Source organism: Salmo trutta, chromosome 21, assembly GCF_901001165.1.
Source record: "Salmo trutta chromosome 21, fSalTru1.1, whole genome shotgun sequence".
In the NCBI taxonomy this organism is placed as follows: domain Eukaryota; kingdom Metazoa; phylum Chordata; class Actinopteri; order Salmoniformes; family Salmonidae; genus Salmo; species Salmo trutta.
This window is the reverse complement of record NC_042977.1, coordinates 23,767,345-23,792,302: the sequence shown is the minus strand read 5'-3', so window position 1 is coordinate 23,792,302 and position 24,958 is coordinate 23,767,345. Positions and strand designations below refer to the sequence as shown.

Here is a 24,958-nt window from a genome sequence, read left to right as displayed (position 1 = left end):
TGCACGATCATCCTATTTTTCCAACTTAATTGAGGAAAATAAGAACAATCCGAAATTTCTTTTTGACACTGTCGCAAAGCTAACTAAAAAGCAGCATTCGCAAATGGAGGATGGCTTTCACTTCAGCAGTAATAAATTTATGAACTTTTTTGAGGAAAAGATCATGATCATTAGAAAGCAAATTACGGACTCCTCTTTAAATCTGGGTATTCCTCCAGGGCTTCATTGTCCAGAGTCTGCACAACTCTGCCAGGACCTTGGCTCAAGGGAGATACTAAAGTGTTTTAGTACTATATCTCTTGACACAATGATGAAAATAATCATGGCCTCCAAACCCTCAAGCTGCATACTGGACCCTATTCCAACTAAACTACTGAAAGAGCTGCTTCCTGTGCTTGGCCCTCCTATGTTGAACATAATAAACGGCTCTCTATCCACCGGATGTGTACCAAGCTCACTAAAAGTGGCAGTAATAAAGCCTCTCTTGAAAAAGCCGAATCTTGACCCAGAAATTATAAAAAACTATCGGCCTATATCGAATCTTCCATTCCTCTCAAAAATTTTTGAAAAAGTTGTTGCGCAGCAACTCACTGCCTTCCTGAAGACAAACAATGTATACGAAACGCTTCAGTCTGGTTTTAGACCCCATCATAGCACTGAGACTGCACTTGTGAAGGTGGTAAATGACCTTTTAATGACGTCAGACCGAGGCTCTGCATCTGTCCTCATGCTCCTAGATCTTAGTGCCGCTTTTGATACCATCGATCACCACATTCTTTTGGAGAGATTGGAAACCCAAATTGGTCTACATGGACAAGTTCTGGCCTGGTTTAGATCTTATCTGTCGGAAAGATATCAGTTTGTCTCTGTGAATGGTTCGTCCTCTGACAAATCAATTGTAAATTTCGGTGTTCCTCAAGGTTCCGTTCTAGGACCACTATTGTTTTCACTATATATTTTACCTCTTGGGGATGTCATTCGAAAACATAATGTTAAATTTCACTGCTATGCGGACGACACACAGCTGTACATTTCAATGAAACATGGTGAAGCCCCAAAATTGCTCTCGCTAGAAGCCTGTGTTTCAGACATAAGGAAGTGGATGGCTGCAAATTTTCTACTTTTAAACTCGGACAAAACAGAGATGCTTGTCCTAGGTCCCAAGAAACAAAGAGATCTTCTGTTGAATCTGACAATTAATCTGGATGGTTGTACAGTCGTCTCAAATAAAACTGTGAAGGACCTCGGCGTTACTCTGGACCCTGATCTCTCTTTTGAAGAACATATCAAGACTGCTTCAAGGACAGCTTTTTTCCATCTACGTAACATTGCAAAAATCAGAAACTTTCTGTCCAAAAATGACGCAGAAAAATTAATCCATGCTTTTGTTACTTCTAGGCTCGACTACTGCAATGCTCTACTTTCCGGCTACCCGGATAAAGCACTAAACAAACTTCAGTTAGTGCTAAATACGGCTGCTAGAATCCTGACTAGAACCAAAAAAATTGATCATATTACTCCAGTGCTAGCTTCCCTACACTGGCTTCCTGTTAAGGCAAGGGCTGATTTCAAGGTTTTACTGCTAACCTACAAAGCATTACATGGGCTTGCTCCTACCTATCTTTCCGATTTGGTCCTGCCGTACATACCTACACGTACGCTACGGTCACAAGACGCAGGCCTCCTAATTGTCCCTAGAATTTCTAAGCAAACGGCTGGAGGTAGGGCTTTCTCCTATAGAGCTCCATTTTTATGGAATGGTCTGCCTACCCATGTGAGAGACGCAGACTCAGTCTCAACCTTTAAGTCTTTACTGAAGACTTATCTCTTCAGTAGGTCCTATGATTAAGTATAGTCTGGCCCAGGAGTGTGAAGGTGAACGGAAAGGCTGGAGCAACGAACCGCCCTTGCTGTCTCTGCCTTGTCGGTTCCCCTCTTCCCACTGGGATTCTCTGCCTCTAACCCTTTTACAGGGGCTGAGTCACTGACTTACTGGTGTTCTTCCATGCCGTCCATGGGAGGGGTGCGTCACTTGAGTAGGTTGAGCCACTGACGTGGTCTTCCTGTCTGGGTTGGCGCCCCCCCCTTGGGTTGTGCCGTGGCGGACATCTTTGTGGGCTATACTCGGCCTTGTCTTCGGACGGTAAGTTGGTGGTTGTAGATATCCCTCTAGTGGTGTGGGGGCTGTGCTTTGGCAAAGTGGGTGGGGTTATATCCTGCCTGTTTGGCCCTGTCCGGGGGTATCATCGGATGGGGCCACAGTGTCTTCTGATCCCTCCTGTCTCAGCCTCCAGTATTTATGCTGCAGTAGTTTATGTGTCGGGGGGCTAGGGTCAGTCTGTTACATCTGGAGTATTCTCTTGTCTTATCCGGTGTCCTGTGTGAATGTAAATATGCTCTCTCTAATTCTCTCTTTCTTTCTTTCTTTCTCTCGGAGGACCTGAGCCCTAGGACTACCTGGCATGATGACTCCTTGCTGTCCCCAGTCCACCTGGCCATGCTGCTGCTCCAGTTTCAACTGTTCTGCCTGCGGCTACGGAACCCTGACCTGTTCACCGGACGTGCTTGTTGCACCCTCGACAATTACTATGATTATTATTATTTGACCATGCTGGTCATTTACGAACATTTTAACATCTTGACCATGTTCTGTTATAATATCCACCCGGCACAGCCAGAAGAGGACTGGCCACCCCTCATAGCCTGGTTCCTCTCTAGGTTTCTTCCTAGGTTTTTGGCCTTTCTCAGGAGTTTTTCCTAGGGAGTTTTTCCCAGCCACCGTGCTTCTTTCACATGCATTGCTTGCTGTTTGGGGTTTTAGGCTGGGTTTCTGTACAGCACTTTGAGATTTCAGCTGATGTACGAAGGGCTATATAAATAAATTTGATTTGATTTTGATTTGATTTAAAGCACCTCTTTGGCGCCCTTCCCCTCCCCACACAGACCACTCCCAGACAGTCTTGACAAACATTTTGCTTGAGAAATGTTTTTTTTGTTGCTAAAAAAGCTATTTTTGTTTATTTTTGACCATTGAATGGAAAACTATTCCAGTAAGTTATTTAATTGTTACCCAGAATTATTTGTTATTAGGATTAAAATGGCTGCACTGGGCCTTTAAGTAACTTTTCCATTAAAACATGTCTTAGCCTACCTCTTGCTGATTGGTAGGACATCTTGTAATCGTCAAAGGGGGCAAAAGGTCTCAACCATGATATGATGACAGAGTCTTCAGTGACATATGACACAGTCATCTCTTTAGGCGGGTCCATTCCTACGACAGAGAATAATAGTACATGTTAACCCCTTACACTTGTCGAAATTGGGCCAAATTGAATAACTCTAAAAACCATAGCAATTGAGAGAACACTTTGGAGATTATGGTGAAACTATTAGACCAAAGGTGAAGACACAACAGTTCACCTGACACAAGACTGAATCCAAACATTAATGTTGATTTTACTGTATGTGCATTTTACATTTCCTGTACTTTTCACAGCATTTCTTAGTAACGAAATCTGAAAATACTCTGGATACATTCAGTAACATAATATGAAGATAATTTACATTTTGGAGAAGGTGCAAGATACAAAAAAACTATTACAAGGGTTTGAGTGAGAGGTCTAACTGGTGCCTTCAAGTAGCCACACACCTCTCCAAACTACACAGTTCCTAAGTAATTTCAATACTCTTTTATGACTAAAGTAAAGAGCTTTCAGCTATATGTTTTTTGTTTTTTTTACTTTCATAGCTTTGCCATTGAGGAACTGAAGCAAGCACACTTGAATTTTTGTTTGTTTGGAACACAGCCCTGCATCCCTACCATTACACAATTACTGTCGTTGTTTACTCAATCCAAAAACGTTCCATTAAATTGCAATCTGAGTCACGTGGACATCATTTCAAAGCTTATTCTTTTGGCACGTGGCTAGCTACATTTTAAAATACAATATTATAGTGTTAGGTTTCCGAAAGGCACTTCAAACAAAGAAATTGTAATTTTGGTGGGCGTAGAATGGAGTCATGAGTGCATTCAAGTGCGTTTTCCACGGCAAATTTTCATCACAATATGACAAACATAGGCTCATTCTGTTCAGGACAACACAGGGTATAACGCATGTTATCCTTGTAACTGTGGATCAAACATAGTTTTCATATGGAAATGTTAAGTGCATATTTGGAGTCGTGTGTGTGGTATGTATGACATCAAAGCGGTATTTATTATGATGCTCAACATCTCATCTTTCAGAACACATCGACTCCTCTCAATTTACAGCATTTCCCTCCTCAGACAACAACAAATGTGCAAAAGTAGCCCAATTAGTGGGATGGGGGCATCTTCTTGTCGCATGCTGGGCTCAAGTTTCTAACAGCTGTCAGTCAAAACCGATAAAGCGATGTGAAGCGAAGAACCTGAGCTCTGACATCGTGTATAGCATGTTACAGTAAAGCCACTGCTTTCCAATTTAGGTGCTTTTCAACCTGAATACGGGAAGACGGACTGTGAGTGGAAAGGGCTATTAAGACACACACTATACACTCATACAAGACGCTCTCGACATTTAACTTAACCTTCTTACGAAGCTGCTACCTCCGTGTGTTCAATATATTTCAGCACTTTGAAGTCTATGCTTTCCGGATATGAAAGGAAAGGGTTTCAAGGGAACACTGCCACTACCTCTCTCTCCAACCAAGGTGGCTGAATTGAGGAGAAAACTGAAGTGAAGAGGAAATTCAGCAACTTTTGGAGGGCAGTGGAAGTTAAATGAAGCGTATATACAGACACTTCTTTATTGATAAAACCAACGCGTTCCTAGACATGAACACATTTTCCTCTCATAGTGTAAGAAGCACTGTGTTTATCCTGCACATTAGGTACATTATAAAATATGTAGGTAAATAGCATGCTGTGCTGGCCAGAGCCAGGAGAACAGCGATGGATATTTGCATTGTGATCAAGTACTGTTACCCATAAGGGATTAGTTCACGATTTGTTTCTGTCCCCAGAGCCATTACTGCTGCGGCAGCGAAGGTTACCAGAGACAATGTGAGCAAACAGTTAACCTCTAAAAGTCTAAGTCGTTGGGGAATGGGGGGTACTAACCAGTTAATTGTAACTAAATGTAATTGAAAATGTAATCTACGTAATCACCAAAAGTAATTATTTATCATGAGAGGGCCATAAACAACAACTAGTCATGTTGCACACTCAAAGAAATATTAAAATATCACCTTTCTGGAAAACATTGTTATAAATTGTTGAGGTGTTGTCACTTTTGAAAACAGAAGCTCAAGTACGAAGTACAAATATGATACAAATATGAAAATATGATACATGTTACATGATGTATTTTCTATTCAATTAAACTGTATGAATAAGGCTTGAAATTACCTTTATGCTTTCTAAATAGTATAATCAAATTATAAAATGACTATAAGATTTCACCTTCCTTATCACTGTAAAATACATAGTTGTATGTTTAGTGAGAGAACATTTGCATATTTTCTAAAGGTCTCTCTTGATAAAAACGTCTGCCCCATCTCTGTGAACGTCCCACAGAGCTATAGCTTGGCTTCCCGAACTCATTAGGACCTCGCCTTGAAACTTCTATTAATCACATCCATCTATGACAAACAGAAAGTTTTTTTAAATTTTATTTAATTTTAGTTATTTTGGATTAATGGCTATAAATCGATCTCTGAATGTGCTACAGTGAATTTATTTGATAAAATATTGAATTTGGCTTTTACTACTATGGCCCATAGAAACACATTGAATAACACATTCATAAATGAAAAAAAAGACTAATAAGGAATACGTTTTTGAAGTGTATGTCCTATATCTAGGAGATATAAGAAAGCTCAGGAAATGTTTAGTTTTTTTGGACACATTTAACCCCTTATTTTTGCTGGCACAATACTACCTCCATTTGTTTGTACGGGTTACCTTCAGACGAGTCCCATGACACTTGTGGGGGTCTTAGAGCACAACAGAGAACACCATCATGTTCCTGAGAGTCTCCACCTTTCCATTTGGACGCTACAGACGTTTTAGTGAGAAGACCGATATTCGCGATTGCTCATGGTCTGACAAACACCGCTGTAGCTCGGCCAACATATGCGGATGTGGTGGATTGAGACGCAGCCCAGGCAAAAACCTGATATCTCGGATTTTGATGGGAATTTTTTTATTATGTTACTTAGATTGACGCTCCGGTGTGAACGGGTGCGTCAATAGACTCTTAATTAAAGCGACTTATAAGGTTGGCATCCATTATGGAAGGGAGGGCTAGAGGGATTGGTTCTCTCTACTGAACACAGATTGTTTTTTGTAAAACCAACACCCCCACCCTCTCATTTCCATTACAATAACGAATATTATTCACCAACATTGAGGACAATTCATAAGTTAGGCTTCAGCTTCATTTAAATTTGGCTAGTATGAAACAGCGGGGTATGCCTATTTTTGTTATTTATTTCCCAATCAGCAATTGAGGCTGCTGTAATAGCTCTGAATTTAAACAAAATATTCATGTGACATAATGTGGGCAAACTGAAGACAGAATGCAGCAATGTGATTTGCTTCTATAGTATAAGTCTAACCTGCATTCACCTATGCCTGTGTCCCAAATGGCACCCTATATAGCTCACTACTTTTGAACAGAGTTCTATGGGCCTTGGTCAAAAGTAGTGCCCTCAATAGGGAATAGGGTACCATTTTGGATGCATCCTATGTGTTGCACTACAACATATGGTACAGTAAACATGTTGTCATCCCTTGATTCAGACTTAGCATAAGAAGTGCCACTTGAAAACATAAAGAAATATGTCAACCTTCAAAGACAGCCAGGCACCACAGCATGCCCACCAACCCTGTGGTTCATTTGCATATAATAACGTGGTTTGATAACAACAAGCTGAAAATAGCAACGCAATAACAAGAGCAGTAATCAGACGGCAGTATGCAGGTGGCTCCATAGTGTTTATAGAGTTGTCCTATCCTCCTCAGACAATACATATTTCCTTTTACTTGGCAGCTGCGACTGTGAGTAACAGCCTGCTGATGCGACAGCTGAATATTCCCGACACCTCCACGTTCAAGCAGGGGTAATTAAGAGAGGATTACACACAGAAGCATTAATAAAGAAATGAAAGGTGGTTCTGTGTTTCATCAGTAGTGCAGCTGGGAGTGTAATAATCTTAATGAGCAAGAGACATAAAAGTGTCCGGATGGTGTTCTCTTCTGGAGCTAGACTACTTGCTGACAAACAGAACAAACCACAACAAACTCCAAGCACGTACATCATATACAACGGGACGTGCATCGGCTGATGTAAAAAGGGCTTTATAAATACATTTGATTGATTGATTGAGATCCTAAGTACGAGAAGTTTGTACAGGAAAGTCTAAGCATGGGAAAATGTTGTCCTTCGTTAGCAACTGTCTTGTGTCAGCAAACCGTCAGCCCAAATCAGACATCAATGCACCCTGTGGTGAGTGTGGTCAATCAATGTATACGACGTTGCAGAAGTTTTGCATTAGTCAGTAGTTTAGTGTTGTTGTTGTCCCTGAATGACCCATATTGAACCATGTGAACCTTCAGCATAGTTCTGGGTTGTATGCAATAGGGCACACCGTATCAAAACTTTTTTGTCATTGGACAAGTTTAGGTAGTCTCTCCCTGTCTCAGTCTGTTTTCGTCCATTTGGTGACTAATGAATACAACCCTGTTTCCCTTTTTTATTTTATTTTATTTCACCTTTATTTAACCAGGTAGGCTAGTTGAGAACAAGTTCTCATTTACAACTGCGACCTGGCCAAAATAAAGCAAAGCAGTTCGACACATACAACAACACAGAGTTACACATGGAATAAACAAACATACAGTCAATAATACAGTAGAAAAAAAGTATATATACAGTGTGTGCAAATGAGGTAAGATAAGGGAGGTAAGGCAATAAACAGGCCATAGTGGCGAGGTAATTACGATATAGCAATTAAACACTGGAGTGTTAGATGTGCAGAAGATGAATGTGCAAGTAGAGATACTGGGGTGCAAAGGAGCAAAATAAATAAATAAATACAGTATGGGGATGAGGTAGTTGGATGGGCTATTTACAGATGGGCTATGTACAGGTGCAATGATCTGTCAGCTGCTCTGACAGCTGGTGCTTGAAGTTAGTGAGAGAGATAAGAGTCTCCCTTGCAGAGATACAATAAGTAGCCTACCTGTAGTGAGCGTAGCTGTGACAGCTTCAGACGTCACCTCTCCCTGTATGGTGATAAGGCTGACTGTGTACTGTGTGGAGGGTAGGAGACCCTCCACAGAGGATCGGGTCTTGGATCCGTCCAGGGTGACCTTGGAGGTGTCAGTGCCGTCCTCAGAGCTGTAGCTGAGGATGTAGAGGTCTGCGGGTGGGGCCGGGGCGCTCCATGCCACCGTCACCGAGTCCCACGTGATGTCAGACAAGTAGAGCGCAATGACAGGGCTGAAGCCTGAAAGTCAAAGGTCAAAGACACCAGCTGCATGGTCATAAAGGGCTGTATTTCATTTGAATTTATTTGATTTGATCATCTACTGTCAATATGGCTGGTGGTGCTGGGGTTCTGAAGCAGGCAGGCAAAGGACAGTCAGTCAGTCAGTGGATGGCTGGTTCAGAGGCAGGCATAGCAGGGGAGAGTCAGTCAGTCAGTGGATGGATGGTTCAGAGACAGGCATAGCAGGAGAGAGTCAGTCAGTCAGTAGATGGCTGGTTCAGAGGCAGGCATGGCAAGGGAGAGTCAGTCAGTCAGTGGATGGCTGGTTCAGAGGCAGACATGGCAGGGGAGAGTCAGTCAGTTTATGGTTGGTTCAGAAGCAGGCATGGCAGGTGACAGTCAGTCAGTGGATTCTGGTTCATTGGCAGGCTTGGCAGGGAGAGAGTCAGTCAGTCAGTTGATGGTTGGTTAAGAGGCAGACATGGCAGGGGAGAGTCAGTCAGTCAGTTGACGGTTGGTTAAGAGGCAGACATGGCAGGGGAGAGTCAGTCAGTCAGTTGACGGTTGGTTAAGAGGCAGACATGGCAGGGGAGAGTCAGTCAGTCAGTTGACGGTTGGTTAAGAGGCAGACATGGCAGGGGAGCGTCAGTCAGTCAGTTGACGGTTGGTTAAGAGGCAGACATGGCAGGTGAGAGTCAGTGAGTCAGTTGACGGTTGGTTAAGAGGCAGACATGGCAGGGGAGAGTCAGTCAGTCAGTTGACGGTTGGTTAAGAGGCAGACATGGCAGGGGAGAATCAGTCAGTCAGTTGACGGTTGGTTAAGAGGCAAACATGGCAGGGGAGAGTCAGTCAGTCAGTTGACGGTTGGTTAAGAGGCAGACATGGCAGGGGAGAATCAGTCAGTCAGTTGACAGTTGGTTAAGAGGCAGACATGGCAGGGGAGAGTCAGTCAGTCAGTTGACGGTTGGTTAAGAGGCAGACATGGCAGGGGAGAGTCAGTCAGTCAGTTGACGGTTGGTTAAGAGGCAGACATGGCAGGGGAGAATCAGTCAGTCAGTTGACGGTTGGTTAAAAGGCAGACATGGCAGGGGAGAGTCAGTCAGTCAGTTGACGGTTGGTTAAGAGGCAGACATGGCAGGGGAGAGTCAGTCAGTCAGTTGACGGTTAGTTAAGAGGCAGACATGGCAGGGGAGAGTCAGTCAGTCAGTTGACGGTTGGTTAAGAGGCAGACATGGCAGGGGAGAGTCAGTCAGTCAGTTGACGGTTGGTTAAGAGACAGACATGGCAGGGGAGAATCAGTCAGTCAGTTGACAGTTGGTTAAGAGGCAGACATGGCAGGGGAGAATCAGTCAGTCAGTTGACAGTTGGTTTAGAGGCAGACATGGCAGGGGAGCGTCAGTCAGTCAGTTGACAGTTGGTTAAGAGGCAGACATGGAAGGGGAGAATCAGTCAGTCAGTTGACGGTTGGTTAAGAGGCAGACATGGCAGGGAAGAATCAGTCAGTCAGTTGACAGTTGGTTAAGAGGCAGACATGGCGGGGGAGAGTCAGTCAGTCAGTTGATGGTTGGTTAAGAGGCAGACATGGCAGGGGAGAATCAGTCAGTCAGTTGACAGTTGGTTAAGAGGCAGACATGGCAGGGGAGAGTCAGTCAGTCAGTTGATGGTTGGTTAAGAGGCAGACATGGCAGGGGAGAGTCAGTCAGTCAGTTGACGGTTGGTTAAAAGGCAGACATGGCAGGGGAGAGTCAGTGAGTCAGTTGACGGTTGGTTAAGAGGCAGACATGACAGGGGAGAGTCAGTCAGTCAGTTGACGGTTGGTTAAGAGGCAGACATGGTAGGGGAGAATCAGTCAGTCAGTTGACGGTTGGTTAAAAGGCAGACATGACAGGGGAGAGTCAGTCAGTCAGTTGATGGTTGGTTAAGAGGCAGACATGGCAGGGGAGAATCAGTCAGTCAGTTGACAGTTGGTTTAGAGGCAGACATGGCAGGGGAGCGTCAGTCAGTCAGTTGACAGTTGGTTAAGAGGCAGACATGGAAGGGGAGAATCAGTCAGTCAGTTGACGGTTGGTTAAGAGGCAGACATGGCAGGGGAGAATCAGTCAGTCAGTTGACAGTTGGTTAAGAGGCAGACATGGCAGGGGAGAGTCAGTCAGTCAGTTGATGGTTGGTTAAGAGGCAGACATGGCAGGGGAGAGTCAGTCAGTCAGTTGACAGTTGGTTTAGAGGCAGACATGGCAGGTGACAGTCAGTCAGTGGATGAAATGTCTGGTCAATAATGGACAGATCTCTCTGGAGGCTCTCTCCCTCTCTCCCTCTCAGTGAGATGTGATGTGGATGTGAAGAGCTGAAGATGACAGACACACAGAGTAGGAGACCAGTGACAATGGAATGATGATGAACACAAAGGGAAAGAAGGATGTCAATGTTTACAGTAGAGATGGGATGAAAACACGTCCGTCAACGAGGCTTGGCTGTTTTTGAAAGATTCACCAATAAAAGACGCTGAAAGGCATGTGTTGTCAAAACAAGAAGCAATGGAACGACGAAGACGACCAAGACAGATTGCTGCCTGATGTAGACAGATGTACAGGAGTGTGAAGAAAAGAGGGACAGGAAAGGTAAATGGAGTGAAGAAAAAAAAGCAATAAATAATATATTTTCTCTGCTGGATAGATGAATGGATGAAGGATGGTGATGCGATTAGCAAGCACATGTAATGAGCACGTTAGCTAACTGTGAATTATTTACATTAATTGTTGCATCAAAAGATTGACACTACTTAATAGCTTGATTTGTATTCACCTTTCCAACAGTAGTTCAACATTGCATGCAAAGCAAGCCTATTCTCTAGTGCCGCAGTCATTTCTACACTTCAGCTCATAATTGCCTGTTCGGGTATAGTGATGTGGGAGCTTCACTGAATAAGCTGACCTTTAACCAGTGTATTTGAATAGAAATAGCTATTCATAGACTACATATTTTATTAATCTAATAATACAATATATTGTCAGGTTCCTGGAACTGGTACATGTGCAGATACAGTACAGGTTGTGTCCTAAATGGAATAGCTAAATGGAATAGTGCACTACTTTTGACCAGAGACCAAAAGAATCCCTAGAAGGGAAAACTAACCTCTGACCTGTTAACTCCTGGTGTAAACACTGTTTATATGGTTAGACTACTTCTAGCTCTGCTATTAATAATAGTACAATGTGATGTCAGTTATGTCACTTACTTGGCCCTGGTACAATACAGTTACAGTACCTGTGAAGGCATCGATGGTGGCTGCAGTGCTCTGCTGCCTGCCTCTCTGGGAAGCTACAGTGATGGTGTATTCTGTGCCTGGCTCCAGGTCATTGAGAGTGGTGGTGGTCACGTCCTTGGGGACAGTAACCTCCATGGTCAGCCCAGATGAGGAGGTGTAGGTGACCATGTAGTGGTCGATAGGCCCCTGGACCACCCCCCACAGCAGGGTGATGGTGTTGTCTGTGGATGCTGTCACAGTCAGGTCCATGGGGACATCTAGACCTGAAACACACAGTAAAGAGTAGTTCAAGTATAATCAACATACCAATAAACATATTTTTATTTAAGATTAAATACAGTAAATGGTATTTTGACACTGTTTTTCATGCTTCAATGAAATTCAAACAAACAAAACACGTAGGGTACAAAAGAGAACATGGTGGTGAAATTTTGTTTACTGATACTGGTAGTTGTGATTTTCTGTGTCAGATCACTGATTTGCACAGATGAGCCAGGCGATTAACTCACTTACCAGTTCTGGCGTTCATTGTGGCAGGAGAACTCTGGTTGGTGCCAAGCATGGCTGAAATACCAATGCCATACTCTGTACCTGGCAACAAGTCTGTGGGTAGAGAGGGAGGAAGAGAGAAGGAGAGAGAGCGAGGGAGAAAGAGAGTGTGTATGAGAGTATGACAGATGGACGATGAGAGACACAAGACACTGGGCCAACTATTGATTTTAATTAGTATGTGAATAGAAAACGATTAAACATTAGCTGGTGATGTGAATGAATCTCTCCATGCAATACCCTGGCAGACTATACAGTATGATGATATTAAAGAGAAAGAATTAGCAAGCAGATGGAGCCTTACAGACCTGCCTATTAAAAACTGCATTAATAATGAAGGGCTTGCCAAATACCCTGTTCATCATTATGTTTTCTTAAGATTTGTGTTAACCTTTTTTCAACCGCATAATTAATCAGTAAAGTAAAAATCGCTATTACATCAGTGAGCTTATAAGGTTACAGAAATGGAGAGAGGAAAGCATTGATACAATGAGGGAAAAAAGTATTTGAGCCCCTGCTGATTTTGTACGTTTGCCCACTGACAAAGAAATGATCAGTCTATAATTTTAAAGGTAGGTTTATTTGAACAGTGAGAGACAGAATAACAACAAAAAAATCCAGAAAAACACATGTCAAAAATGTTATAAAATGATGTGCATTTTAATGAGGGAAATAAGTATTTGACCCCTCTGCAAAACATGACTTAGTACTTGGTGGCAAAACCCTTGTTGGCAATGACAGAGGTCAGACGTTTCTTGTAGTTAGCCAACAGGTTGCACACATCTCAGGAGGGATTTTGTACCACTCCTCTTTGCAGATCTTCTCCAAGTCATTAAGGTTTCGAGGCTGATGTTTGGCAACTCGAACCTTTAGCTCACTCCACAGATTTTCTAGCCACGACCCATTGGGTCCATCCACGACCCATTTTCAATGCCCTGGCTGAGGGAAGGAGGTTCTCACCCAAGATTTGACGGTACATGTCCCCGTACATCGTCCCTTTGATGCGGTGAAGTTGTCCTGTCCCCTTAGCAGAAAAACACCCCCAAAGCATAATGTTTCCACCTCCATGTTTGACGGTGGAGATGGTGTTCTTGGGTTCATAGGCAGCATTCCTCCTCCTCCAAACACGGCAAGTTGAGTTGATGCCAAAGAGCTCCATTTTGGTCTCATCTGACCTTAACACTTTCACCCCTTTGTCCTCTGAATCATTCAGATGTTCATTGGCAAACTTCAGACGGGCATGTATATGTGCTTTCTTGAGCAGGGGGACCTTGCGGGCGCTGCAGGATTTCAGTCCTTCACGGCGTAGTGTGTTACGAATTGTTTTCTTGGTGACTATGGTCCCAGCTGCCTTGAGATCATTGACAAGATCCTCCCGTGTAGTTCTGGGCTGATTTCTCACCGTTCTCATGATCATTGCAACTCCACAAGGTGAGATCTTGCATGGAGCCCCAGGCTGAGGGAGATTGACAGTTCTTTTGTGTTTCTTCCATTTGCGAATAGTCATACCAACTGTTGTCACCTTCTCACCAAGCTGCTTGGCGATGGTCTTGTAGCCCATTCCAGCCTTGTGCAGGTCTACAATCTTGTCCCTGACATCCTTGGAGAGCTCTTTGGTCTTGGCCATGGGGGAGAGTTTGGAATCTGATTGATTGATTGCTTCTGTGGACAGGTGTCTTTTATACAGGTAACAAACTGAGATTAGGAGCACTCCCTTTAAGAGTGTGCTCCTAATCTCAGCTCGTTACCTGTATAAAAGACACCTGGGAGCCAGAAATCTTTCTGATTGAGAGGGGGTAAAATACTTATTTCCCTCATTAAAATACAAATCAATTCATAACATTTTTGACATGCATTTTTCTGGATTTTTTTGTTGTTATTCTGTCTCTCACTATGCAAATAAACCTACCATTAAAATTATAGACTGATCATTTCTTTGTCAGTGGGCAAACGTACAAAATCAGCAGGGGATCAAATACCTTTTTCCCTCACTGTAGCTGTCATCCCACAGACAATGCGTTCCCTTATTCTGATATTCCCTTTACATAAGACATACACCTGAAGACAGACATCTGAAAACTCATGTCTGGAAACCTATCAGTACTTTGATAAAATTTCAATAAAATCCACGACATTAGAATCTCGCTCAGTTATTCAACAGACGTCCTTACACTATAGTAAGCATGAACGTTATCTTATATATATTTTTTACCCCTTTTTCGTAATATCCAATTGGTAGTTATGATCTTGTCTTATCGCTGCAACTCCCCAAAGGACTTGGGAGATGCAAAGGTTGAGAGTCATGCATCCTCCGAAACATGACCTGCCAAGCCGCGTTGCTTCTTAACACACTGCTCGCTTAATCTGGAAGCCAGCTGCACCAATGTGTCAAAGGAAACACCATCCAACTCTCAGGCGTTGTCAGCTTGCAGGCACCCAGCCTGCCACAAGGAGTCGCTAGAGCACAATGAGCCAAGGAAATAGCCCCCGGACAAACCCTCCCCTAACCCAGACAACGCTGGGCCAATTATGTGCCGCCCCATGGGGCCCCCGGTCATGACCGGCTGTGACACAGCCTGGGATCGAACCCAAGGCTGTAGTGGTGCCTCAGCATTGTGACGCAGTGCCTTAGACCACTGTGCAACTTCGGAGGCCCCACATTATATTATTTTGTCCTAAAAACAGAGGTGTAACATTAACTAAAGTTATCCCCACCTGTGAGTGTGGTTCTGCTGGTGGGACCATCGTTGCGTGGAACGATGACCTTCTCGTACCGGTCCCCTGCCAGGGTGCTGTAGACCACCTGGTACCCCTCTACTTCCGCCTCGCTGTTGTCCCACTCCAGCTCCAGGGTGGTGGAGGCCTTGGACAGCACCTGCAGGTTCTTGGGTGCGTCGATCTCTGAGAGGAACAACAGAACTGACAATGTTGGGGCCACTGAGACCAATCATCAGAAGTGGGACATGGTTTCCACATGCAGTTTCATCAGTCAGTCAGATAGTAAAACAGGATGATATGACCATAGAAATATAAAATAATTAGAGATAATAATAGAATTTAAAATAATACATTCAAAGCTACACTTATTTAGATGGCTATGATTGGTGTCGTTTCTGCCCTGAATACATCTTTAAAAAGCATTCCAGTAGGCCTACATGTTTGGCATTCTTTAATGTATTTGTAACGAAAGACATTGTGAAAATGTAAAGAGCTTAACAAATAGTACAGTATATTTGAAGGATGTAGAGTTATGTATACAGTGCTGTATGTGTTCACATGAAATACACTAAATCCATCAAACATGGCATACACAATGATCTAGAAGCAGCTGGTTGTATGGTCCAGCTGGTTTTGACGGTCCTCACCGGTACTGAATTCTGTGGAGATGGTTCCACTCTCATTGCCCTTGCGAACACCACTGATGGACACCTCGTAACGCGAGCCTGGTCTCAGCACCTGCAGGGAGTACTGGCTGAGGGTGGGCTGCAGACGGAAGGTGGTCTTAGGCCCGTCCCCCCCCACCAGGCCATAACGCAGTACTATCTGGTCGATCTTAGCCTTGGGATTGGTCCACTCCACGAAGGCCACCGTGTCCGAGACGTCGCGCACTATCAGCTGAGTCGGCCCATCAATCACTGTAAGGGATAGCATAGATAAATATGGAGACAGGGTTCATGATCTAGAGATCCATATGGGTAGTTAGCATACAGTACCCGTCAGAAGTTTGGACACCTATTCATTTCAGGGTTTTTCTTTATTGTTACTATTTTCTACATTGTATAATAATAGTGAAGACATCAACACTTTGGAATAACACATGGAATAATGTAGAAAACAAAAAAGTATTTTATATTTGAGATTCTTCAAAGTAGCCACCCTTTGCCTTGATGACAGCATTGCACACTCTTGGCATTCTCTCAACCAGCTTCATGAGGTAGTCACCTGGAAAGCATTTCAATTAACAGGTGTGCCTTGTTAAAAGTTAATTTGTGAATTCTCTTTCCTTCTTATTGTGTTTGAGCCAATCAGTTCTGTTGTGACAAGGAAGGGGTGGTATACAGAAGATAGCACTATTTGGTAAAAGACCAGGTCCATATTATGGCAACAACAGCTCCAATAAGCAAAGAGAAACGACAGTCCATCATTACTTTAAGACATGAAGGTCAGTCAATCCGGAAAATGTCAAGAACTTTGAAAGTTTCTTCAAGTGCAGTCTCAAAGACCATCAAGTGCTATGATGAAACTGTCTCTCATGAGGACCGCCACAGGAAAGGAAGACCCAGAGTTACCTCTGCTGCAGAGGATAAGTTCATTAGAGTTACCAGCATCAGAAATTGAAGCCCAAATAAATGCTTCACAGAGTTCAAGTAACAGACACATCTCAAAATCAACTGTTCAAAGAGACTGCGTGAATCAGGCCTTCATGGTCGAATTGCTGCAAAGAAATCACTACTAAAGGACACCAATAATTAGAAGGCTTGCTTGAGCCAAGAAATACGAGCAATGGACATTAGACTGGTGGAAATTTGTCCTTGGTCTAATGAGTCCAAATGTGAGATTTTTGGTTCCAACCGCCGTGTCTTTGTGAGACGCAGAGTAGGTGAACGGATGATTTCTGCATGTGTGGTTCCCACCGTGAAGCATGGAGGAGGTGTGATGGTGTGGGGGTGCTTTGCTGGTGATACTGTCTATGATTTGTTTAGAATTCAAGGCACACTTAACCAGCGTGTCTACCACAGCATCCTGCAATGATACGCCTTCCCATCTCGTTTGCACTTAGTGGGACTATCACTTGTTTTTCGACATGACAATAACCCAAAACACCTCCAGGCTGTGTAAGGGCTATTTGACAAAGAAGGAGAGTAATGGAGTGCTCCATCAGATGACCTGGCCTCCACAATCACCCAACCTCAACCCGATTGAGATGGTTTGGGATGAGTTGGACTGCAGAGCCAACAAGTGCTCAGCATATGTGGGAACTCCTTCAAGACTGTTGGAAAAGCATTCCAGGTGAAGCTGGTTGAGATGCCAAGAGTGAGCAAAGCTGTCATCATGGCAAAGGGTGGCTACTTTGAAGAATCTCAAATATGAAATATATTTTGATTTGTATAACACTTTTTGGTTTACTACATGATTCCATAAGTGTTATTTCATAGTTTTGATGTTTTCACTATTTTTCTACAAGGTAGAAAATAGTAAAAATAAAGAAAAACCCTTGAATGAGTAGGTGTGTCCAAACTTCTGATTGGTACTGTATGTTCAATTCACACTAATATGACATGAGGTAGTTATGTCTAGTTTTGTACCAAAGAGAACCAGAATTGATAAAAAACACTGATTTGCACATGTAGAAACGTAAGCTTAAAAGAAAGTGATACTAGGAAGAGCAGTGTGCAGGTTTCACTTTTCTTTGAAATGATCGCTTTGTTCCTACGCACCTGCAAGAAGTTATACCAGAAATACCATGTGAGTGCCTTTCTGAAATTTGAATCACATTTAGAAAGGTAAAATGAAGGTGTTGGCAGTGAATGCAGTTAATTAATTGCTGACCATATAAAACAAAACAATAGACTTGGGGCGTTATAGAAATAGCAACTGAAAATACACCCAATAATCAAATTGCCTCCATGTCAATTGTGTGGATCCAACAATAATTAGATTACGTCTGGGAAAAAACACATTATGCTGTTGGCTATATGAGCATTCAAAAAACCATTATTGGGGGTGGAGGAACATTTGCTGCAGTGTAAATCTACTGAACAGTAGACTTATTTTATGGCATTGTCATTCTGGGAGGGAACAATGTCAGAGTGGTAATTAGTCACATGTCTGATTAGTCACATGTCTCTCAGAGTGTGCTAATTGGCTTTCCTTATAATGAACTTGTTTTTCACTGAGGCTGCAGCAGGGAACATCTGCTGCTTCAACAGACCTTGTAACGAAGCTAAACCTCTCCCATGCTTCTGACCCAAACATTAACACCTGGAACACCTACTGTACCTGACTGCGAAACTCTTCTTACAGCAAACCTGACAGAAAAGAGCGTACAATGTTTCCTTGAAGATCGCACAAGGGGTTTCAAGATTCTTGGCCAAGAAATAATTCCCTCATTCCCTCACCAGAAGTTTGATATTGTTTTCTTTTTTTTCTTTCCTCGAAGAAGGGTGGCTAAATCTTTACGCCCAGAAATAATTGAGTAACTTCAAATGTGTCTTTATTTATCCAATAAGGTATCTGCGGGTGGATATGTTGAAGAATTTATGAATGCTCATGAATTATGAATGCCTACTTAATTACAACTGACAGTGGGCCAGGGTTGGAAAATGAATGGTGTTTTCACTGCGGACACGTAATTTGAATTGTTATGGAAACGTTCAATTGAATCTAATCCTACTGTCTGGAACTGTCACTCTGAGGAATTCCTGGGTGAGGTTTACATTAAGTGCATAATTGCTGGCAGACCAAGCCATTCGTCAAGGTGACATTTTCAATTAGTCTCAGCTGTGTGATGCATGTGGTGTGTGTGAGATTTGTATGTGTGAGTTCCCCCATCTTGAGTGCTCTTTTTCTGAGCTACACTGACTAGACTAAAGACTGTCACACGGTGAGAACAGTGTATGGGGTGGGGATACCGGAACATATCAGAGACAACATATGAGAGACAAAGAGACTCATTTTCAGTGACAGGGAGTTTAGCCTGAAAACTATGGGACTTCCTAATATTGATGCCATACAATGAGACTTCCACAGGTCTGCGACCTCAAACACCCACAAGTAAGGATATTTCTACAACCGAATGTATATGTATAGTAGTAGATGGATAGAAGTTTGCTAATGATGGCTTTGTGAGGTTTATGGGATCACCGACGAAACCATACATACATGTGGTGACGATGGCGGATACGGGCTGACTGCGGCCCTGGTCCCTGAGAGCTACCAGGTTGACGGTGTACTCCTCCCCTGGTCTCAGGCCTGTCTGGTGGAATGAAGTGATGGTGCTGGGCAGCTGGGCTGTCATCCCTCCATCATTGTCCTGTCAGAGAACACAGACAGGCAGAACCCTCTGGCTTCACTTGGGCTCCTCTTGTCATATACAGTATGGTTTCCAAATGGATCCCTATTCCCTATATAGTCCACTACTTTTGACCAGGGTCAATAAGGCTCTGGTAAAAATATGTGCACTATAAAGGGAACAGGGTGCAATTTGGGACACACTTCTGGCGTCACTTGGGCTCCTCTCCTGGGACAGACTACTGCATTTGGGGCACCAAACGTTTTAAATCAAATTTACTGCAATTCTACACATTTTGCTATCTTATGCTCTGAGAGCCCCCATTCTCCAGGGGGAGCCCCAACCTCCCCCCAAAAAGGTGCCCTGCATGCCTGTTCGGTAATCTGGCCTTGGTCCTCTCATACATACACAGGTAAACAATCCCACCTGCTGTTGATGGAGGAGTGATGCATGGTTCCATGTGAGCTACTCCCCCAGACAGATGTTTATGCAGAGGAAGGATCTGAATAAAACTCAACCCTCACTGCTCTGACGGGCACCAAGTTATGGCATCTATAAATATGATATTGTGATTGGCTTTATGATAAATTCTGCTTGCGTTGGTTGTTCTTTTGGTGATTACGCTCCAGGTCTTGTTAAGAGTTCTGTGCTAAATGACTTAGTAAAAAGGGTGATGTACATAATGTTTGATTGACAGGTTGATGATTGATAGGTGTAGTGCAATGTGTTGATTTTTCGATTACTGGCCTAACGGTCAAACAGCTAGGCTACCTTCTGACTGGCTGACTGAAGTGAACCATCCTGATAAGTACATTGGTATGAAAATATTGGGTAAAAAAACTGTGAATATATCAATTCCAGGGTCACTTTGTCTCAGATAATGGCTGTTGGTGTGGGGTGACTCAGTGGGCAAGCTCTCATCTCTTTGTGCTTTTGGCACTGTGAACTCTTGTTTGTCCCCAGCTGCCACTTTTATGCTCACATCCATTACCTTATTGTTAATCTTTTCTTTTTGATTAAATCCAGAGGGGTCGAGGCTCTGACTTCTAATACGATTTCTAAGTGACAACGTTGAGTTTGAACTCGGACCCCTTATGGAGAAGGAGCTAGCTAGCAGAGTCCACTGTAGTAGGCAGCCTCACACCCAATGATGTAGATTAAAGTGCACTGTGACCCAAATACTCCCATGTCGCTTTGTATTCATAGTCTGTCACCTCCAAAAGAGCTTTCCCGAGTTTGTTTCCATGGCATTTATGCTTTTCATCTAAAAACTCCAGCTTTAAGTCCTTGAGCCCAGCCAAACTTCTATCCTCCTAGCTAGGAACACCTAAAGGAGAAAGCCAATTATAGAGAGAGGGACTGAGGATAAGAGTACCTGGTGTTTATAGAGGGAATTAAAGGGAAAGCTCTCCTAACTTTGAACCTGTGGCTAATATGGCTATGGGTTTGAAAATGGCTCCTGCTTGCTGATCCACCTAATCGTCAATAAGCCTTGGGCAATCCATCATCTAATTTGGTAGACTTTAAGTTGAAGGGTAAAAAATCAATCCCCTCCCCAAATGTTCCACTATTTCTACCATCCAAGAGTAAAAATCTAACCATGGATGGCCATATCAAAAATAGAATATAATGTTGCAATATAATGTTGTAGTAATAAATATAGTAATATAATGTTGGTATTTCAAAAGGAACTCTCCTGAGATGTAAGCAGACTGAGTTGAAAATGACAGGTTTTATTGTACAGTGTGTTTGTTGTTGTTGTTGTTCAGCATACTGCTGTGTACAGTGCCACACTGCTCTTCCCAGAACATCGCCAAACCTGAATTCTTTCATCTCTTTGGGGAAGCTGTTCTTGAATCCTTTTTTCTTTCAGAAATACTGTAGGTAAGGTAGATGTCACGATTTGTATGGTTTTGATAATGTTTAATACAAACTTCTGTTTTGTTCAAATTCAAACCAGTTTTCCACCAATCCCTAGGCAGAAAGATTATCTGCATGGTCGGGGATTCTAGAGATAGGGTGGCAGGTAGCCAATTGCTCCTGTAAGTCACTCTGGATAAGGGCATCTGTTAAAAGTAACAAATATATGTAACAATATGTCTACACTGTAACAACATTTATTCATTCAAATGTTTAGTGATGTAGCCAGTATTGAATAAATATCTGTCCTCTCTGTTGGTGAAACCTTACCTTTGGAATGAAGCTTATTTCCCAGCCATCAAACGAGTAGTAGAATGGTTGCCACTGCACCTCCACGGACGTCTCTGTGATGGATTTGAAGACTAAACCATCTGGATTTGAGAGATCTTTGAGGCAAGGAGAGCTGTATTATAGGCCTCCATCTTCTGTATGCTCAATAAATCTCCCTTTTTACAGAGCTTTCCATGCATAGGGGCAGGGGGAAGAGGACCTCACCCTGCGGCTAAAGTTTCTTTCTTAGTGGACTACAACAGGCCAGGCAGCAGGTGCACATCCATTACTTTTGAACAAACTGTTTAATACAATAATTGTTTACATGGTCCCTATATAAAACGTTTCTTCATTAGGTCATCTTTGAGCTATAAACACATACCGGTAATGAAAACACAACATGTCCAGATACAGTACATCAGTCATATGAAACATAAAATAACTATGCAAAAAATGAACTATGCAAAGCTTAATAATTGTATTATAGGGAGAGAGAAAAAAACTTGAGCGTAATTGCATGAACATACTCCTGTCCTTATTTACTTGATCATTTCAAAATTAGTGATAATATCAGAACCAGGAGTGTTGCCTGCTGATGAGAGCTGTAATTATTTAGCAAAGGCCCAATCAGTCCGTGAGATAATTGAATGTTTACTGTATAAACATGTTCTATTCTGGGCCTGAAGGAGAGTTTTGCATATGTCTGAGAAATATTGACTGGAAACTGAGAGCCTGCAGCAATTTGCCAATCTGGCATTTATACCCAGGAGGTGGCAAGAGTCTAATCACATCCTGTTGTCAAAGATGGGCCTCCTTCCAACAGGATTTTTCTCAAAACTTGTCTGTGAAAGTATGTGTGAGTTTTTGCGTTGTTGTTGTGGAAAACCTAAGTGCCCAGATTTCAATGGTGTGGACAAGGTGCCTAGTGTATACAGTATAACAATGGTTGTTTTGTTTGTGGGTAAAATTTACGTGACATGTTTCAGTTCTGGTAAGTAGCATTTTTTTTTCCATAGCATCCTTAGTAAAATGACTTTTGTGTGTGAAAAGTTTCAAGTGTTCTGACCTTGGCGTTGGCCAATGGGGATCCTAATAAATCAACTCAAATCAAAAATCCCTCCCCGGTCTGTGACGGTACAATAAACCTTCTAAGACCACTTTCCTGTAAAAGAAGAAGTGTGATAAGTAGAAAGTGGATGTCTGTATGTTGTAGTACCAAGGTTGACACCTGAAAGGAAACCTAAGCAGAAAAAAAATTGACTTTGTGGAGGACTTAAGCAGGGTCCCAAATAAAATAGTAATAGAAAATGGCTGCTTGTTGTACTCACAGGTTGACACCTGAGCATTGGCAGGAACACTGATGACGTTGTTGAGCACAGCGTAGACGTTGATGTTGTACTCGATGCCAGGCTCCAGGTCTGGAATACTGCAGGTGGTGGTGTTCCCAGGGACCCTGATCTCCAGCTGGACCCCACCTGGGCTGGTGGCCACGTAGGTGACTAGGTAGTCTGTCATCAACACCGACCCCTCCCACTCCAGGTCAATGGTACGCTCTGTCACTCCCCGCACATGCAGGTTCAGATCCGGAGCCACTGTAGATTAAATGTTGTTTGCATAGTATGAAATCAAAACCTTGCAAACTTGAACTTCCATGCATTATATTGCACCTACTGTAGCAGGTGAAGACTGACTTACTTATATTCGCTTAGGTCACACTTAACCCACATGTACTGTATAAACAACACATTCTGATGTGCACTTGACTTCCAAATGTGTGTTGAAATCACCCAAAGTGACCCAAAATGCAGAGGAAACAAACAGTCCAAGACCTGTTCCTTTTAACTTACAATACCCCAGTGGTGCCACTACCACAACTAAGCTTGTATATGAGAGTGGATTCGGGGAAGGGATTGATATTCTTGGGGGCAACTGGGACAGAGCCATGCCATAAGCCTGAGAGGATTTGAGTGTAGAATGCAAATGAAGCCCTGCATAAACAGGAGTGTATAAGTTTACAGCTCAATCAGAGAGAGTGAGTAACAGATCTTATCCTGAAGGCAGCTAGTGGTGTGGGACTTTCCTCTGTAGATTGGGCTCAGTGGTGGTGGTGGTGGTGGAGCATTAAGCCCTCCTAGGGGAGCTGTTGAGGGACTCGAGGAAGAGTTTGAGTTACTGCCACACACACACGACAGATGGAGCCGAGCCTGCCTCCTCCTCGAGACTGACCCTGGAGTGAGGAGAAGTCCTGCGGCATCACTTAGGAAGATTTATCGCATGGACCAGATTCAGTCTTAAGTAAGACACAAAAAAGGGAACCAGTAGTAAGGTGATTGATATGGGGTATAGGGGGTGAGTACTTTAACTAAGCCATCTAAGCCATATGCTTAGATGCTTAGAGCAACGTTCCTTCTGAAGGGCTTTGAGTACATCCCAAATGTCACCCTATTGTCAATTATAACGCACTTCTTTTGACCAAGTCCCATAGAGCTCTGGTCAAAAGTAGTGCACTATAAAGGGAATAGGATGCCATTTGAGATGCAGGCTTACTATTGTATTTAACTTTTTTTTAGGGAGTAGATCAGCTTTAATATTGCCGACAGATTGTGGGTTCTATGAATGTAATTTCCAATCCTCCATATACATATATATATCTGTATATATATTTTTTCCTAACCCTACTACCCCTCCCTTAATTGGAGTAAACTAATGGACAATACTTCGGCTTCTACTTCCAGCGTATACATACTATACATATATACTACTCTTTTTTTTCTTTCTTTTTTTGTCACACCCTTCAGCTACACTCAGGCCCTTCCATCTAGTTCTGAAAACCATCCAGTGATTACTAAATGCCATATATTTTTCAACTGTGCTGTAATGTTTCACAAAAGTTCTGAACCTTTTCATTCTCATAGTTTCTACAGATTTAAATCAAATCAAATTGTATTTGTCACACCGAATACAACAGGTGTATTTGTCACACCTTACCGAGAAATGCTTACTTACAAGCCCTTAACCAACAATGCAGTTCAAGAAATAGAGTTAAGAAAATATATATAAATAAAGTTTTTTTTTAAAGTAACACAATAAATAACAATAACAAGGCTTTATACAGGAGGTAGCTGTACCGAGTCAATGTGCGGGGGTACAGGTTAGTCGAGGTAATTTGTACATGTAGGCATGGGTAAAGTGACTATGCATAGATAATAAACAGCGAGTAGCAGCAGTGTAAAAACACAGTGTCAATGTAAATAGTCTGGGGGGCCATTTGATTAATTGTTCAGAAGTCTTATGGCTTGGGGGTAGAAGCTGTTAAGGAGCCTTTTGGACCTAGACTTTGGTACCGCTTGCCGTGCGGTAGCAGAGAGAACAATCTATGACTTGACACCGCCTAGTATATAGGTCCTGGATGGCAGGAAGCTTGGCCCCAGTGATGTACTGGGCCGTACGCACTGCCGTCTGTAGTG

The 24,958-nt window shown here is 42.8% G+C and overlaps 1 protein-coding gene across 3 annotated transcripts in view; it reads right to left on the bottom strand.

Annotated features, from left to right (window-relative positions):
• The window catches only part of LOC115156994 (tenascin-R), a 136,564-nt gene that overhangs the window by 26,294 nt on the left and 85,312 nt on the right, over nucleotides 1-24,958 (bottom strand). For 2 of the 3 annotated variants that reach the window (XM_029704820.1, XM_029704821.1), the window contains 9 exons: nucleotides 22,820-23,083; nucleotides 21,492-21,607; nucleotides 19,172-19,322; nucleotides 15,655-15,924; nucleotides 15,005-15,208; nucleotides 12,254-12,343; nucleotides 11,740-12,003; nucleotides 8,227-8,493; nucleotides 3,152-3,271 (listed from right to left, as the gene is read on the bottom strand). In XM_029704820.1, the coding sequence (XP_029560680.1) occupies nucleotides 3,152-3,271; nucleotides 8,227-8,493; nucleotides 11,740-12,003; nucleotides 12,254-12,343; nucleotides 15,005-15,208; nucleotides 15,655-15,924; nucleotides 19,172-19,322; nucleotides 21,492-21,607; nucleotides 22,820-23,083 (1,746 nt within the window). The remainder of the gene's footprint in view (nucleotides 1-3,151; nucleotides 3,272-8,226; nucleotides 8,494-11,739; nucleotides 12,004-12,253; nucleotides 12,344-15,004; nucleotides 15,209-15,654; nucleotides 15,925-19,171; nucleotides 19,323-21,491; nucleotides 21,608-22,819; nucleotides 23,084-24,958) is intronic. The other variant, XM_029704822.1, reaches the window with a different exon arrangement.